The 19,179-nt window shown below is 43.8% G+C and overlaps 1 protein-coding gene across 2 annotated transcripts in view; it reads right to left on the bottom strand.

Moving 5' to 3' along the window:
* Window positions 1-2,574: 2,574 nt before the first annotated feature.
* numbl (NUMB like endocytic adaptor protein) overlaps window positions 2,575-19,179 on the bottom strand; it is an 83,056-nt gene continuing 66,451 nt past the window's right edge. The window contains exons 4-9 of one of the 2 annotated variants that reach the window (XM_050071342.1): window positions 18,405-18,479; window positions 13,492-13,632; window positions 11,328-11,532; window positions 10,601-10,870; window positions 6,526-6,711; window positions 2,575-6,428 (exon numbers count right to left, since the gene is read on the bottom strand). In XM_050071342.1, coding sequence (XP_049927299.1) covers window positions 5,269-6,428; window positions 6,526-6,711; window positions 10,601-10,870; window positions 11,328-11,532; window positions 13,492-13,632; window positions 18,405-18,479 — 2,037 coding nt within the window. In that variant the 3' untranslated portion in view covers window positions 2,575-5,268. The remainder of the gene's footprint in view (window positions 6,429-6,525; window positions 6,712-10,600; window positions 10,871-11,327; window positions 11,533-13,491; window positions 13,633-18,404; window positions 18,480-19,179) is intronic. The other variant, XM_050071351.1, reaches the window with a different exon arrangement.

Raw genomic sequence — 19,179 nt, 5'->3', positions numbered from 1 at the left:
TTTTGTGTCAATCCAAACAGTCGAAGTGCTCCAGCTTTGACGTGGTCTATGAGTCTGTGGGGGCCCCAAAATGGCTTCTCTCACAACATAACTGTATTGCTTTAACCAGGGGTCGGCAACCTTTACTATCAAAGGAGCCATTTTTGGCCAAAAAGAGGGGGGGGAATCTGTCTGGAGCTGCAACACATATTTGAGCCTCACAATCAAGGTAACACAGGCTTTTAAGTCAAATTCAGCCTCTCAACACCACTAATAGATCTAAATGAGCATTCACTGATATGTTTTAGCACAAGGTGGCTCCTCTGCAGTGAGCTATTTGTGATTATTTGGTACTTTAACTTTGTAGCACTGTCGATGAAAGCAAATAAATTTGTCCACGCACAATTAAATTCTCTATTTGTACCACTCAAGGATCAGTCAATGAATTCCATAAAGTATGGCAACCATTCCCGGACAATTATAATAATGTCTACACTTCAAGTAATGTGATTTAATGGCTATGTGTGCTTATAATAGTATCGAAATGTAATATTGCCGTTTTTTTAATCAGTCTATCTTAGGTCTGTATATTTTGTATATTTATCATGTGTAATTACTGGTGCTTATTTGTTTGTCTGTGCTGGCCAGCCTCAGGATGGGACGGGGTGGATCTGGGTGCTGTGGTTTTATGTTGTAAGGTTGTTTTGATGTCTTGGTTGTTTCATAACACCAATAAAAATAATTCAGTAATAATAATAAATTCTCTATGTCCCCCCTTATACTTTTCCCTTTTTGGATTTGGAATCCACAGCTAGCCTAACTAGGATGATTGAAAATACTGTAGCAATCACTAGTGATGTTTTTAGAGGAAAAAGTGCCGGGCCAGACATATGACACACATTTTAGCTGACAAAATGTTAAAATATTTTTTAAATCAGTGTACAGGCTACGCATTTTTGCAGTTGGAGAATGTAAGACTCACTTTAGGCCCACAACAATAACTGAAAATTTAAATGTAAAAAAAAATTGTTATTCATTTCCTTAGAATTGTCCATCAAAGCCACAGGAAGCCACTGGAGAGGGCTCTGGAGTCATAGACTGCCTACCCCTGCTTTAAACCAATCAGCTTTGAAAGGGGAACACCACCTAAATTCAGAATTCCAATATGTTATTTCCACAGGTGAGGAAAGTTCTATCAATATTTGTGGATGTGAGCTGCTCTCTCTCAAAGCTAAAAACCAGAGAAGTCAGTCTCAGACTTGCGATGTTGTAAAGAGGGAGCCTGATTTTGTTGACCCACAAAATGTTTGTTTTCTTTTTTATACCCTAATGAACCTGTGTGCTCTCAGTGTCATCTAGAATAGTGGTTTACAGCTGGTCCAGACACAGGGTGCAGATTTCTCCTTAGTCACTAGTTCAAGGTCCACACAGTTTAATATATTAGGCGTCATTCTTGCGTTTGTTGACCTAGTTTGCTGTCTCTGTCAAGTAGCTGTCCATTAGTCACTCACTCTACAGCAGGAAACGGCACTGTAATCTAAAATAAATTGTGTTTTTTACAAACTTGACATGTTCCTGAGTCCCTTGCGACTCGTGACCCAGTTTTGGAACATGACCCACCATTTTGGAACCACTGATTTAGAGCATCTTTCCCAATTTATTGTCGATGGAGCAGCTCCAGACTTTATACTTGATGACATCACAAATTTGAGTTTCTGTTTTTGGATTTGGGGGAGAATTTTTCATGTTTACTACTACTTTTGGAGCGTCTTAGACCAGTGGTTTTCAAACCGTTTGTATCCGAAACACACCAAAGGGCGAGCCAAAATCTCAAGGTGGTAGGTCGTCTTCGTTGGTGCTTTGTTGCAGTTTGCTCCGTACAATCAAGTGACCCATCGTCCCATTCATGCCTTTCTCCTTTTAAATGTTATCATCCCTCACACTGGCTGCCAATCGGGGCTTTTGATGTGTTACACACTAATAATTGCCATGCGTGAATGGCGACAAATAGGTCCCCTGTGAAGGTTTTTTAAATTAAATTCAGTTAAATTAAGTTTTTTTTGCTAGAGTTTGCCTCTTTATTAGGAAATGGGCGTGCACAACATACTGATGCAGTCAATTAAAAATTCATTCAGAACTTTTTGTATAGGCCCAGTTGAATATTGTAATAATAATGTGTGGTTATCACAAAATCACACACCATCTGAGAACCACTGCCTCAGAACATAAGGATAACATGTATGAATTTTGAAAATGCGCGTAGTTCTTTTACCTTCAGCTGTGTTCTAAAGACATTCAGGAAGCTGTTGAACCTGCTTCAGTACAGTCAATGGAAACAAACCTATGCTTTACCTATTTTAACTCTTGTTTCACAGGTTTGTCCTGAATTCACTCCGAAGCTAGATGGAAAAAAAAGATGAAAAGTAAGACGAGTCAGATCAATAACAAGAGACAGCAGCTGAGATCCCGGGAGGCAGAAATAAAAAGAAAAACGAAGGCAGGTCATAAAAGACAGGAGAGAAAACACAAGAGAAATAAAAAGTAGTTGTAGAAAAACTAAAAAAAACACCACATACAAAAACATGAACAGGAGTAATATTATATTACTTTATTTATCTTTTGTACAATGTAATTACAATACAAATATGTAGGTTTAAATACAAAAATTCTGTAAATAAAGATTAAAAATAAATTCCACTGGTTTGCTTTGTTACCATCACTAAACTATGGTTTTACAATCAAGTTTATGAGGTCATTTAGTTTGCTTTAACGCGGAAATACAATTAACCTACATTTATAATTTTGGAGGGCGTGCAAACAAGAGTCGAGGGCTAAAATATATTTTCAATGAAATAAAAGCACTGATTTTTATGTGTGAACCAGTCTGGTCTTGTAGAGAGAGGAGGGCAAAGAGAGAGCAATTTGGATTTGTTTTTGGTGGGGAAGAAATATCGATTCGTCTGAAAAACAAAAGACAATAATGCGGGGAGGACCCGAGATGGTATAAATTAGGCCGGTGGAACATAAATTTAAGATCTCTGAGAAGGCAGCCTATCAGGCGGGATGGCTGCCACAGGAAGAGACCTAATGAGCTAATTAAACTGTAGGGAGTTAATGAGCAGGAAACCTAATCAGTGGCAGTCCAAATCCATACAATTAAATTCCCAAGGAACATAACAGGAGTGTCTCTGGTCAGATTACAGTTTTTATATAACATACAGAAACCACCTGTTCGCTAGGCCTATATGTCACATGGAAAAGCCCTTCGATAAAGAACGTCTCTGCTCGGTAATGCTGCGTCTGCTTCAAGCTTTTATGACGCAAACTGCAAGTTAACACACAGAAAGCTGTCTTGACATTGCTGAAGCTTTGACTATATAGGGAGTTGCACATCATTTTGAGACTTCAATAATATAGTAAGCAACATCTTTTAAAGAATATGATCAAAAGTGTTGTTTGTGAGGCGTTAGGAGCCGAGGAACATGACGCTGAAATGGAAGTGGCTTGGCCTCGGGATAAAAAAAGATGTAAAAACGGCAGGCAGTCCTCGGGTTGTGGGATTCATGATGAATGTGTCTTTGTTCTCGATATTTTCACACACTCTGTCTCCTCCTCCTCTAATCTTATTTTCCTTTCTTCAGACTTCCTCCGTCTCATTTTTTTAAAGGTATGACTCCATTCTCTCCTTCAGTCTCTCACATACATGTTATCCTTCCTTCTTTCCTTTGGCAATCTATCTGCTGCTCTATATTTCCTCTCCCTGTAAATCTGTCAATCAAGTGTTCTTAACAGTTCTGCATCCGAAGTATATCCTTTATTTCTCTCGGTTCGTTCATTTGCCACGCCTCGGTTTACATCTGCTCATGTTCCTCTCCTCTTTTCACCTCTTATCATTAATCCCAAAATCTGAAATGAGTGTAGCACTACTGACGCAGTAGCACAATAGAGGTGAATACACAATCATACTGTACGAGATGAGACTATACCCTGTGTTTGAACACATAAAAGGATTATGAGTGCTGGAATGTAGTGCATCATCTTTTTTTTTTAGTTGCACAGTGTTGAGTGTTTTTTGTTTCCACTGAGTTGTTAAAGTTCCTTGGGTTTGTCTGGGGAAGATGAAGTCCTTGCTGTGCTGTATTATCCAGAGTGTCTGTGTGCTGGATATCCTGAAGTGATTTCTCGTATCCTGGTAACCTTTGAAAATAGGCTTTAGCAACAGAAACGGGCTACAGAGCCGAGGTGAAGCCGTATCGACTCGACTGGCCTCACCAGCAGTGGAGCGTATATATGTGAGGACTAACAGGTGGAAGAAACATGCTGCTATATACACTTACTGTCTCACATGTTGCACAACACACTGCTTTACTGTCAGCCCAGGCTATATCCTGCTACACGACTCGGTTTCCCACAACACTTTCCCCTCTACTGCTGACGTTACCTATCTGCTACCTGTAGTTTCCCTCCTCTTTACGGTTCAACAAAAATAAATATAGGGGATGAAAACAACACGCTCCTGAAACACTGCTTTAGAAATTTGATTTTTACGTATATATAACTTGTTAAAATAAAAATGCAGTACAATAAATAAAATAATTTGGCCATAAATCTCTACTATTAGTCAGTAAGTCCTTTTGGGTTGGTAGGGTCGGGTCTTTCATCATTGGCTAGTCCTTTCAGGTATCCAAACTTTCGCTGTGCTTGGCTAAGATCAGCATCAGTCTGATCATCAGTCCACAAATTGCTCTTCTGCTTCTCTGCACGTCTTGTGATGTTGCCATATCTGCTATATTCTCCACCGAAATCCTCCACCAGGGAAAAAAACAAAAACATCTCATGGGTTTGGAATGCATCTGAGTGGAGTCCCCTTTTAAAGAAAGAAACCACTGGGCTGTGCCCCCCCTACAATGTCCTCAGGGAGACACATACAGTACATCCAGGGACTTGCACCAAGTAAAGAAAAGCAAGAGTGGAGAAGTGAAAGCAGGGAAGAAAGGTGGGTAGCGGGTGGAGTGGAAGGATTCAGTCCAACAAGTCTAGTGAGCTAGAGACCTGATCATTCGATGGCAGCCCAGCAACTTGTAAGCTTCCTCCAAAGCTCTCATTGGAGTGTGAAGAAAGCAATTAAGATCATTATAACATCAACTCATATGAGAGCTTTTAGCAAGTTGCTAGGCTGCCACAGGTCAGATGCTAGGCTAACTTTGAGGACCTGCATCCTGTCCTAAGCCCACATTTCTCACTTGAACTTCAGGGCTAGAGCTACAGCTTTGGGAGGCCAACTCAGGCTTAAAGCTCAATCTCAAAAGTCTTTTGAAGATTGTTGGAAAACGGGTTGGCTGCTGCAGCTGGTGTCTTATTTCCAGGCTGCTGAGGCGATGGTTTGGCCTCCAGTGCCGCCCACTTAGCCTCAAAACGATCATCGTCTTGGGAGTCGCTGGCTGCCGGAGCTGTTAGCTGGCTGCCCTCTGGCGGCCAGCTGCTACTGCTGCCACCATTCCCGCCACTGCTGGAGGTCCCATTCTGGAGGGCCATCGTGGCGCTGCTGTGCGGTGGGAGGCCGTTAATGGCTGTCGATAATGGCGGAGTGGGAGAGAATGGCGGTGTGGAAAATCCTCCAGTGTGCCCGACTGCACTGGGTACGCCTGGGTAAGAATGGTGCTGCCCAGCTGTTCCAAGTGGCCCCACTTTTGGTCCCCCTACGGCCGAGCCCATGGCTCCACCTGCACCAGATGAGCCTGTAGCAGTGCAGAAGACGTTAGCCACCATTTGCGATGGTGTGATGCCTACCACAGGCACACTGGCATTGGGATATGTCATACTGCTGGCCAGGCCTGGCATGTAGGTCTGCATGGGCACGAATGCTGGTTGGACAGGCTGGCTGGCGAACATTCCCACAGGAGCTGGGGTGGTATCAAAAGCCAAGGGAAAGGGTTGCATGGAGCTTGGAAGTGAGCATGGGGGCCCAGGGAGGGAGGGCTGGATCATTGGGGCCCCAGACATGCTTGGACCGGACATCGTGGGAATGGACATGGAGGGTAGAGACATCGGGGGGCCTGACACTGGAGGACCTGGTATTAGAGGAACTGATGATATTGACATGGGCGGGAGGGGCATCGGCGCCTGACCTGAGAGAGCAGAGGGGCCCGAGAGGAGAGGTTTGGACATGGTGCCAAGGGACATTGGGACAGTGGACACTGGGGCAGCTGATATGACTGCCTGACTGGACATCTGCTGACTCGACATAGAGGGTGGTCCAGGGATAGTGGGGATGGTGGGGCCTGGTGGAGGGGTCTGCTGAGCCTTTACAGCCTTGGAGACTTCCTCCAGCCATCTCTCAGCCTCAGAGGGTGTGCGCCTGTGTCCACTCTGCATCTGCATTTGCATCGCCACAGAAACCGGAGGAGGAGAGTGGAGTGGAGGCTCTGGCTGCACCCAGGAAGAAGTACCTGGAGGGATAAAGTTAAAGATTTAGAAGAATAATTTCCCCAACACTGAGTGCTCACTATTAAAAAAAATAAAATGCTCAGTTGCAGTTCTTCTTACCCTGAATTGGTCCAGGTGGTGGAGGCAGGGCTGGGGGCACAGTGCAGGTTGGAGGGCCATTCGCAGGCAAAGACGGGTTTGAGAAGAGCTCATCCGATGGATTGGTGAAGGAAGTGTTGATCTGGCTACACAGGGCGTTAATACTACAGTCTCCCTCCCCTGGCAACCCCATATCCATCTCTGGTACTAGCAAGAAAGGGACACACAGTGGGGAGGCGAGGAGGGGAGGTGGGAAAGAGATGGTGGAGATAAGGAAAGTCGTGAAAGAAAAGAGGTGGAATGGGAGAAGACGAGGATGAAGGAGAGGGACAAACAAACAAAAAGACAGAGAAAAAATATTTATTTATTTGTGCAACACATCCTGATAGCATCAAAAGCAATGAAACCTGAGTGAATGAAGTCTCGCTGCTATTGACCTAGAAAGCATCAAAAACGCAAGATTCTTAAGACAAACATGGCATTGTGCTCATCAGAACCTCCTTACTAAAAATAAAAAGGTTCATAGATAGTCACAAGAATATATTCAGGTCAAGCCAAACTGTGTAAACAACCCTACCTCATGCAGCATTATCCTCTATGTACATTGCAGCCTGTTATTGCCTTGTATATCTGGTGCATTGGTATGACTCAGACAGAGGTGAATTTGGCTTAGCTTATCTATGTTTTTAAACCAACTGTAACTGATCTGACCAGTGAGGGATTAGAAGGCATAATGTTCCTGTCTGACTTTGGTTTGGACTACAGCTTTAAAACTCTCCTGCACAGACCGCAGATATAAATAGATATAATATCTAATTCCCTGTTCCTATCCTCTGGTCAGAGACAGAGAGGAATGTTGTTTCTTCCTCTATTACCCTCTTCTTTCTTCCACTACCTTATCAGCCAAGTGGCCTGAAGAAACTGTTAGCATTGTGTGTTTCTGCAAACCACAGATATGTAACATTTGTACATTTCATTCACAGGATATCAAAATTTCTACAGTGACATAGTTCAGATTATATGAGCTGACTTTGTCATCAGGAGGTGGAGGGGATGGTGGATGGCGATACGGCCGTCTTTGTTTCCACTGTTGACCACTATTCGAGGCCAACAAACAACAAAATTGAGTGTTTTTTGGGGAGACACCGGGCATGTCCAGCTGTGATTTTGGCACCCAAACCAGGTGTTTTTTTGCAAGACATTGGGGCATTTCTAGCCGTGACTGTAGCACCATAACTGGGTGTTTGTTAGGGAGACATCGGGGCATTTCCAGATGCAATTGTGGTGCTACAACTGGGTGTTTTTTAGCGAGACATCAGAGCATTTACAGCCCTGATTGTAGCAGCCAAACCATGTGTTTTTTAGCAAGACATCAGGGCATTTCCAGCTGCGACCTTGGTGCCCAAACCAGGTGTTTGTTAGTGAGACATCAGAGCATTTCCAGCCACAATAGTGGCGCCCAAACTGAGTGTTTTTTAGCGAGACGTCAAGGCATATCCAGCTGTGACTGTGGCGCCAAAACTGGGTGTTTGTTCGTGAGACATCAGGGCATTTCCAGCTGCCTTTGTGGCACAAAAGACAGGTATTTTAAGCCAAAAATATGATCTTTTCCTAACCCTAATCAAGTGGTTTTGGCACCTGAATCAGCCACACTTTAACTACAGCCTTATTACATCATAAAATTAAAAATCAAAAGGTAAGTAAGTGGAGTTTCAACATATGAAACATACAAATGTTACATAATGGTTTGCAGAAACTTAGCCAACACTTAGTGTGACGATTAGGTTGCCCTCAGTCTTCCTGTTTTTGCTGCCCCCATCATCCCCATGCCCAGCTGTCCAAAACACTTGACAAAGAGGAGTCTGATGATGACACTTTTGACATTGTGGTTAAGTTTTATAACGCGCACATGCAGAGGGATGAATGTATAGATGAGTGGCATTGAAGTGAATAAACACGTTGAGCACAGATGTGCTCATTGTGGGTCAAACCCAAACCTTCACAAGCCCACTCTTCTTATACATGTATACTTTTCTCATCTGTGTGTATTGTGTGGCTACAGGCCTTGAATTATATAGGAGGGCGCTGGAGGCATGTGTAAGGTCTCCCCTTAAAGATTTCTCTGTGCTTTGTTCTACAAAGACCAACCCTGGCACCCTTTTCTTTCCCCGCTCTACCAGTCAATGTCCCACAGAGTTCAGAAGCACTCTAAGCACCTCACGTGTGTTTCTATCTGTATGTGAGTGTGTGTTTCTCTCAGTGCAGTGGCAGGTTAAGGGCTGGAAGAGGGCTTGCTAACGGCTAACCCGGACAGCTGATTGACCGCACAAATCAATACAGACATTGTTCAGAGAGTCACAAGGGAGCAGGGAGACAGCGTGGATCCGTGTGTGTGTGTGATGGAGTGAGGTAGGATGCAAACTGCATCAAGTTCACCACCAATGGATGTATACATTAACTAACATGGGGGAATAAGGAACGGAAATGGAAGGAATGTATATGAGTGAGAGTGGGAGTTGAATGTTGTGGTTTAGTATTCCAGTCGGAGGAGTCCCCCAGTCAACCCTCTCATCTCCTCTAATGACTATAATCAGCCTCGCCACCGAGCGCTGTGATCCTGTGGCACCATGGTGAGTGGGTGTGTCTTTGTGTGTGTGTATACCTGTGAGGGGTAAGTCAGTTATTATTAATTGTCCTTAGTAAAAAGCACAGAGCTTTCAGAGTCACACAGGCCCAGCCATCAGTGCTGACGCTAATAGCAATAATAACAGCACTTTGCACAACTGCTTCTTATCTTGGCCCGCACACAATAGAAGGCGAGTGTCGGGATTAAAGTGAAGAATTACACATTGTCTGTATGAGGACATGAATAAGAATGCATCTGACATGTGCTGAAGGTTTATTCTGTAATAAAGACCTCAGATCTCTTCAGACGGGGGTCTTTGATGCCAGACTGAAGCCAAATGGAAAATGTTATGATGCTCCGATCTGCAAACAACCATGACGCAAGTGGAACACAAAGTCCCACATGTGTACTCTCTGTATTGGAGACAGCAGTAATGTTCTTTGACTTCTTTGAAATACAAAATAACAAATCATGTTGTTTTTTCTGCACTTGCAAGGGAGAGGTCCCATCTGATTTCACTGTGGGTACTGGAGAGGCATTTTGATACCAAATGTAAATTAAAAGTGGATGAATCACCTCCAGAAACAAGCCCAATGTTAATGAATGTTAACTGATGTCATGGCCTTAAATTAGCCTTTTGCATCTGCCAGCTAATATCATCAGCCTCTCATAAGATTTCTGTTTCCCTCTTATTACAGCTAGCACATATGCTTTAATTCATTCTTTTTTTTTTTGCATCAAATATCTGACTAGAGAAATTATTTCAGTGTGATTTTGTTCAACAGCTTGAATGATGTCCATTTGGTAAACTGTCTGTGAAATCAGTGTCCTGCTGCTAACCCAGCATCATCCCATAATGGTCTAAATGTTGTTCAATTGCAGTTCCACTTCAAATAAACTGAATGACTAGTGTCAAATGGGATAAAATGATTCAATGGTGCAGTTCTTCTAGACTTTCCAAATGTTATCGGACCAAATGGATTAAATCCTGATAGTGAAACAAGTCATTTTCACCATGTAAGTCAAAGGGAAAAAGTCTTTTTGGACCACAGCACATCACTTCAACGTGTAATTATGCTGTTTGGCCTCAACGAAAAACTGACTTCAAAGCCCAGTGCACTTCCTGTGGGATGCAATGGGGTGGTGAAATGTGATGTTAATATAGGGCTCAAAAACACAGATAGTCTTTTGACAAAATTACAAACTTTAGATGATGTTGAGTTGAGGTGCTTTGTTGCAAGTAGTCTAACAATAGCAGACACACACAATCCCATGATAACTACATCAACTGGCACTTGAGCAACACTTCAACGGCAACCCTACAGTATCAGTGTGAACACGGTATGGCTAACAGATGTTTCTACAAAAGGATCACAGCAGCAAAAGGTCGGGGTCTCTACCAGGGTCAGATGGTCAGCTTGGCCCTTCATCAGTACTTGTGAGTCTAACTTCAAGAACGTCCCAACTCACCAGGGTTCTTGTCCTGAAAGTCGGTCTTGCGTTGCAGTGTGGATGGCAGGTCGTTGAGGCGGAGCGACAGCTGCCTCTTGAAGGGAGAGTTCTTCTGGCTGAGGGCTGGGAATCCCCGGAACGAGCCCTGACGCACCAGCTGCTCGATGGGCGCGTGGCGACGGGGGATGGCGTGAGGCCCGCCAGGCTCTGGTCGCTCCATGGGGGACGCCGCACCCTCGGGTGGGGAGGCGGTGCCAGGTGGGAGAGCTGGGATGGCAGAAGGTTGGTCTGGAAGAGGAAATGGTTGCACGGTCATTTTAGTTCAAACCCTATTACAGCCATACATACTGTAATCTACTGATGATCTACTAAACGTCTTGAGGCTATGATCCTCTGAGAGTTTGCTCAGTATGTGCTTGAATTTAACATTTTAAGGGTCAACTTATATTTCCCATTGTATGAGCTGTACTTGAAAGTAGGCACAGGACTACATGACCATTTCATGTCATGATTGTCCTGGCCATGACAATTGCAATACATGATAGTATGCCATTTTACCTTACATTTTGTTAAGAAACAAATATTTTTGTTGCATGACAGATAGATCACACATCATGGAAATTCACCACTATCAACTAATCATGAGCGTTTTTTAATCACAATCCGTGGTAGAACCGTATGTCGTCCCATCCCTACTTGAAAAACACGTATGAGTATGTGTGCACACTCTGAAATGTCCCCCGACCTTTCTTCTTGTCCTGCAGCTTGTCATCTCTCTCGCTGCTGCTGCTCTGCTGGCAAGAAGGGTTGGACCGGAAGGAGCCCTCACGCACAAACGAGGTGCGACTGGCGTCAAAGGAAGCCGTCACGCCACACTCCTTCTCCCTGCGCTGCTTCCTCTCCAGACAGGCAGCGAAGGCACAGCCAACTGCATGGCTTAGTCTCTCCCCCTGATGGAGCAAAAACACAGAGTTTAAAGGTCATAAATCTACAGGTAACCTGGACTGATCAATTTCAACAAAAACAGAATTAAGACACTTCAAATGTCTCCACTGGCGTGAGTTTTGCTCAGGTCAACCTTCAAATCAAGTTCAGGCATTCACATAACATACAGCTGTTGCAGTGAACATCGGATTAGGGTGCAATTATCAACCTCAAATCTCCTCTGCTGTCCAACGTCAACATGAGTTCATGCTCCGTGGCACTGAATGCAACTAACTCCAGCCTGCCTTTTGCAATTTATTCCCACTTTCCCACCACCTCTCTAACACCCTCCCTCCTTTCTCTTTATAGACAGCCGTGACTGCTATGGGAGAGGCAGTTCCGTTTAAGATGAGCAGATAGAGATATGGAGAGTGTGGTGGAAATAGAGACAGACAGAGATGGACAGATAACTCCACAGGCTTCTGTCTAATCCCCTCTCCTAATCCCGCAGGTCTGTGCTGCGCTCTCTTCCGTCCACATGAATAATCCAACTCGCAGTCTAAGCTGATGAAACCGCCATGGGGTTGAAACCGCAACACACTGTGACAGCATTGTTTCTATTGCAGTTGTCTTTAAATTACAACCTCCTCAGCCCAAGGTCGGTAAAACAAAAACACTAGAGGTTAGAAATCACTCTAACTCCAGGAGCTGAACACAACTGTGCCACAGAAATTGTTGCCACGGATGTGTCTAAATTATACATGCGCTGCAGACCGTAATAACATGAAAATGAAGACGTAGACTGCATAAAATAATGGACGCAGCTGCTTTGCAATCACCCATTGGTTTGTTGACTCCCATTCTGAAGCCTCGAGTTTGGCATTTCATCTATCGCCATGGTTTCTTGGAGCCAGAAGTGACCGTATTTGGACAAGAGGGTGGAGCTGTATCGACACCTCACAGACAGCTTGTGACCTAAGCAGCCCTGTCCTTAATTATGCATAACTTTAAGCCTTAATAAAACGTAAACAAGTCAGTTATATAGAAATTCACCCCCTGTACAGTTGTCATGAATGTTGAAATTAGTTATAGAGACCAAAACTGTTTTTTCTGCCTGGCTGCAAACATGTTTATTTCTGCTGTAAAGCTGGGCAGCACGTCTATGGGGATTGACTGTTTCGGAGCCAGCCTCAAGTGGCCATTGGAGGAACTGCAGTTTTTGGCACTTGGACATCGGCTTCATTTCTCAGCCTCGGAGGCTGCTGCTTGGCCTGTCTGTTTGTAGTAACAGCAGCTTAAAAAGTTTACAGACAGCAGCAGAGAATACAGCTGCAAACTTGAAGTAAATTCATGAGATGAGAGCTTTGTTGAATATTATCTTTGTGGAAGAAGTTGCGATTGCATAAGTTTAACTTTGCCAAATTCATAAGGGTTTCATATTCTAATGCTATTTCTGTCCAGCAGATCAATCCCTGGCTCCTCCAGTGTGCTTGACGAGGTGTCCTTGGGCAACACACTGAACTCCAAATTGCTCCCGAAGGCCGTGCTATCGGTGTGTGGGTGTGTGTGTAATTGATTAGATTAGATTAGATCCTGATGAGCAGATTGGCACCCGGCAAGGCAGCCTGTGCATGAATGTTTGTACGAGTGGGTAAATGTGGCACACAGTGTAAAGCACTTTGAGTAGTCGGAAGACGAGAAAGGAGCAATATAAATGCAAGTCTATCCATTTACCATTTGAGCACCCTATTGAGCCTTGGCAGCATGCCTAAGGTTTTCAAATTTAAGGAATACCATTAACTGGTCCTATAGAACAGATATAAGTGCCATAGTGGATAGCAATTTGTCAATCAGAACACATTTAATTTTTTTTAGACAATCCATTGAAGGAAATGCTGAATGAGACTGCAGATGCTGGTCCAGCTCCTGTAACTCCTATAGAGAAAATCCCCAAAGGGTGGATGGGAGGTTAATTGTTCCCTCACCGAGTCTTTGAGAGCCATGAAGCAGTGGCACATCCACCGTCTGGTAGTACCGTCTCGGCAGATGTAGGAGAAGGCCTTGTCATAGTTACGATCAGGAGCGCAGAATGAAACCTTCTCTATGGTCTGGTCCACAATGAGGTCCTGAGCGAGAAACACAGACAGAGAGGTCAGAGACAATCAGATTTGACAGCGCACACAATACAGTTAAGCCAATCATAGTGTTCCAGCAGGTAGACTGCATCAAATCACATCTGATGTGGTTTTGTCTTCCAAGCAGCGGCTTAACCGATGACGGACAGGAAATATAGCACGCCAGCTTGTAGGCTGATCCAATACTTGACACAGTGCTTTCAACCTCAGCTAACCCCATGCAACCCCTCTCAGTCCAACCTATTTACACATCCACCGAGGACAGAAAGGAAAGCGACTACAGACTAATGACACTGAACCCCCTTTTCATCTCGGAGATGTTTCCACCACTTGCCCTTCCTTCAATAAAAGGGTTATTCAGCCCGTCTCAGTGTCTATAGTCACTACAGAGGAAACTAAAAGGGGCCCTTCTCTTTCTCTGTGTACATTAAGGGGCCCTCAGCTCACCTCTTTGACTCACCGAGGACAGAAAGAGAAGGAAAACAAGAGGCGAGAGGGACAAGAAAGGGAAAAGAGGGGAAGATGGTTCACACACTCATCCACTCACTTCCTCCCACTCCTCCAGTGTCGCCAAAAACAAAGAGAGGAGAGAGGAAGAGGGAGGATGAGGACGGGATAGAAGAATAAAGAGGCAGAAGAATAACGGTCCATTCATTGTGGGCCAATTAGTGAATGAAGGGGGATGCTGGTACTGAGGTGAAAGGCTGAGCAGAGAGCAATGTGCTTCGTGTGTGCTTCTTCATCACCGGTACAGTAAGATGCTCTGTGTTACTAGAAGCACATAATACTGTATGTGCTGGTGTGAGATATAGACTTCCGTTTGCTCATGCGTGGTGTATTTTTGATGAAAAGCGCAAGAAGAAAGTGTGTGTTTGTTGGTAAAGGTGACTCAGGCCATGTCCCGACATTCACTGAAAGGAAGAAGAATACCAGCAGCAGCAGCAGCATGTGACTCAGAGTGTCTCATCTACGCAGCCTCTCTGCCTTGAGCACAAAAAAAAGACTTCACTGTTTTTTTCTATTGATGCATTAGCAAGGTCATGTGGAGCTGTGTCTCGATCGCACACTCACATACTGTATATATACAGTACATTCACTGTGGGAAAGCATCTGAATAATGGCCATGTGGGCGTTAATAAGTGCACTTGCTGATTCATAGATGGAGGTTGAGCTGATGATAAAAGATGATGAGGAGGCGAGAAATAAAGACAGAAGGTGGAGGAGGCTGTCAGGGTTTAGGGCAACGTGATGTCACAGAAATACATAAGATGACCACAACCTCTGAACACCGTATTACGCTGTGGTGACGCATACTTTGTTGTAAATAAATGGTGGCAGTACACTTGGGTTTCGGCTCCAAAAGTACTTGGTTAACCCTTTGGGCCCTAGGCGTTTTTGGGGTATTTTTACTGCCTTTACTTTTAAGCTCATATCACAGTCATTTTTAAAGGCTACATACAAATGCTATATCTTGTTTTTTTCAGGACAATCTGGGCTAACCAGATTTGCCATCATTCCATGTCCTTCTATGTGCCTGTATTTTATATTGATTTTTATATCAATGAAAAAAACAAATCAGTGTGACTAAATTCTTACATTTTTACATGTATCTCACCATACAATATTTACATCTAACATAATAGAAAAATAGTCAACCAAGTGCAATGATGTCCTCCAAGATAATATTTGTTTTTCAGTTTCAGTTGTATACTGGGGGAACATTTTGGGCATTGGTGGGGGGGCACGTGTCCCCCTCAATGTATATGGTGACTACGGCCCTGTCAGCATGCATAATTAGGCTGCAGTTGTCTGGGTGCGCAAAGGTGAAGTGGCTGGTCTTGTCATACAAAGTTTGATGGAGTGTCAACTGGACAATATGGAGATATTTGCATCTTGAAAGCCGGACTACAAATGTGGATAGACAGGGAGAAACACACGCAAGCCTAAGACGTGGTAAGATACGATATTCCTCACTATATGAAGTGACTGATAACAAGATCTGTATAATGGATTGTAAAGAAATTCGTCAGGTTTTTATTTTTTAGACAATCAATCTGTATTTATAGCGTGATGGGATGACAGCACACCTGGAAAGCTCTAGTCCTGCGCTTTCATGTGATATGCGTGGCATTTCTGTGTGAGCCTGTGTTCTCAAGGAATCCATCCAACAGTAATGTGTGTGCAAAGCTGTATGAAAGCTCTGTTATACATCATTTTAGTGTAACTTTATCATTTTTTTTCGCTGTGAAAACATTGAACTACCGACAAGTGCTTGGCCTTCTCGGAAAGCCACAGGTCCACTGTTTCACGTGATATGCGTGGTTTCTCGCTATGACGCACAGTCGCGGAGAAAATACACAGAGAAGAACGGGTGTGAATTTGGACGCACTATGCGTCATTCGGGCCCATAGGGTTAATTTTTGTAGAAAATCATGTTTTTGGGTAAATTTCTTTGCTTGTTACGTACGGGACCAAAGTACAATGTATGTATGTTATGTAACGTGATGTCAGAATGTAAGGGATGTTAAGTACATTAAGTTAAAAGAAGTCCACGTTGACTTTCAGCTTGACACAGGACACAAACAGTGGCCTCCCAGGTGAAAGTCCGGCTTTTGTTGACCCCCTTACCACCCTGGCCTCCTCCCTTATTGACTTACTCCCTCTTTGCCTACGAGGTCGTAATATTAACCAACGCAATGCATGATATCGTTAAACCAGGGAATTCATGTGTCTGCCGAAACAAAGCTTCCTAATTGACTCTCCACTATCATTGTTTGGAATGTAATTCCTGCACAACACCTGCCACCACTGCGGTTACATATTTCTGTGACTCCAGGTCGGTTTGGGTTTTTTTGGCCAGTTGTGAGCAGTGCATCAAGCTGTGAACACAACATTGACATATCACCACCTTGTAAAGATGTTATGGATAATGTTTTAGCAAACAGTGGCTGATTTACACATCCAGCTGAGACACAGCAACATTAGCATTGCTTTGGAGTCATCTCCTTTAGCTCGTTTTTAATCTCCACCAACTCCTGAGAGAAATATCTGGCTCTTTAGCTGCTAAATGCTTCGCTATGTTCACCAGCATGTCACTAACAGTGTCTGTCTGTGGTTTGGTGCTGGGCTTGTAGTGTTCAGTGGGTTCATCAGAGGTGTGTTGCTGAAAATAACTGGGCGCATCTCGACACTATGCTGATGGGAGCGGTGGAAGTGAAGCGACACAGTGAAGTTGCTGCAACAAATTAAAAGACATTCGACTGCTCTGTAAAGCTGAGAGGAACTGCAGTGGTCCATGGGTTTGTCTGGACTGACACCTTTGACATTACAAATCGTCATTTCATACACTGTTTGCATAAAAATACTGATCATAGCACTGTTAACCATGATGTACTGAAAAGGAAATGCTGAATATAAAGGAGAAACATTGATTAGATTTTTTTTGAACGTGACGTTTAACTTGCTTGAAGTGGAAAATATGCCAATAAATTAACTGTGCTTCTGTGGTTTTCATTAAAAGGTTCACAGAGTGGGTAAAGGCTGAGCGCATGTGTCCAAATACAGGTCCAATTCATGTGAATGTCTGTTAAAGAAAAGAAAACTGTTTACTCATGTCTTTGTTCTTTTATGTTAAAGGTGTTATAGATACTGACTCACTGTCAACTAATTCTGTCAAGTGTTGTTAATGTGCTAACTCCCTAACTAGCGTCAAGATGGTCTTCCGGTTTCCCTTTGTGAATGAGGATTATACATGGCCGCCGTCTGCCGGTGTTAAGACTTATTTCTTCTCACACAGGTGCAGAAAATATGTGCTGGTTGACCGTTGGCTCCGCAGTGTGGTCCTGTGCAACTTTTTTGGCTGAGACACAGCGGCGTCGGGCAATGCAGCAAGTTCTCTGAAGTTGGTTTAGTGTGTCTGGGCCATTGTAAGCACCAAGCCAGAGGTCATGTTCATTGTAATAAAGGAACTATCATCCAATGTTTTCACTCATTGTTGGTTTTGGGATTTTTAGACTGGAAGAAAATTCTAAGATATTGCCAGCCTTATCCTTTAATATGTTTAGATGAGATACATCACTGAAAGAAAGTAAAGAGGGGGATTAAAGTGGGGGAAGAGTTGGAGGGGTGAGGTCATGTGTGTGGCCTCTCAACATAAAAAAAGGAAAGTGAGAGAAAGAAGAGGCTGCCCCGTTGGGCTCTCCTCTCTCCTCTATTCTCTGCTGCTCTTTATTCTGCTTGGCTTTCAATAGAGCCACAGCGAGCTGCACTCACTCTGTAGGAGGCCTCCCTGGCCGCCAGACACTCCTCAAGTGCATGTGTGTGTGTCTGTGTTTACTTGATCTTCCCTCCCCCACTAAGCACCTTCAGCAAGAGACCATGAGTCACATATGTCAGCTCTGAAACTGAACACACACACACACACACATACACATACAGGGGCCAAAACTAGCCTTGGAGCATCCAGACAGTAGGTGCATAGTGCATCCTTCTGTTGTCAGCCATAAGGTGGTGTCATCAAACTGGGACAGAATGCGACTTTTGTTGGTCTGAAGATGGAAAACATCTATTTTTTTTCTTGCTATGTTATTGTTGTCAGAAACTGAGAATGAAGATGTATAAAGAATACCTGTGTGGTGTGTATTGTACGTGAGGCAGTCCTTGTTTCCAAGTGAGTGATGAGGTAGATACAAAGAGGAAACAGAGGGGATGATGATGGAACACAGAGACGGACTCAACACACACATAAATATGTGTTTGCTTACCTTAGTTTTGTCATCCACCACCCTGAGTCCATCAGCTGAAACCCACAATACTGCCTTGACTGTCTTTTTCCCACTCTGGAAAGACAGAAAAAATAGCAGTAAGTAATTTATTACTTCAGATGCTGGTGACCAAGTTATATAGAAAAGGTATTTCAGTGGTTTCATCAGATGTTCCTTCATTCTCATAAAGGTGCGATCAACAAGCTACGAGTATGTAAAAGCGACTTTTACTACTACTCATGGTAATGTGAAGTGATCATTACATCCTTACAGCAGATGACGTAGTGGTAGGTTAAGAGCGGAGAGGCGGGCAGAGGTAAAAACTGTGCCAGCTGGCACTAAGACTCATTTCTCCAGAGGAGGGCACCAGGCATAGCTAATAACACACTCAGCATGCGCCCGGCTAAAAATACATGGACTAAAAAAGCAACATCTCCATGCGAGCGTGGAAGCGTGTGTGTGTACGTGCGTGTCTTCATGCGCACATGAGTCTGCATATGAGTTTGTGTGTAAGTAAGGGAAACAGAAAGCAGGAGCACTGCAGGAAATGACTTTGAAACCCACAGTGAAGCGACAAGGAGCCTCAGTTTTTGCATAATCCCATTGAGAGGAAGACAGCAGGAGTGAGAACAGAGGTGAAGAAACTGAGAGTGATGGAGGGAAAAGAGCAGGGAAGGGGAGGAAAGCTAAATTGGGAGGTGGAGCGGGGGGAACAAAAGATAGGGATAGCTGGTAGAAAGTTTTCAGTGTGAGCAACTGCGGAGAGGTGATAACA

The sequence above is a fragment of the Epinephelus moara genome, chromosome 2 (genome assembly GCF_006386435.1).
Source record: "Epinephelus moara isolate mb chromosome 2, YSFRI_EMoa_1.0, whole genome shotgun sequence".
In the NCBI taxonomy this organism is placed as follows: Eukaryota; Metazoa; Chordata; class Actinopteri; order Perciformes; family Serranidae; genus Epinephelus; species Epinephelus moara.
This window is presented reverse-complemented; position numbering and strand designations above follow the sequence as displayed.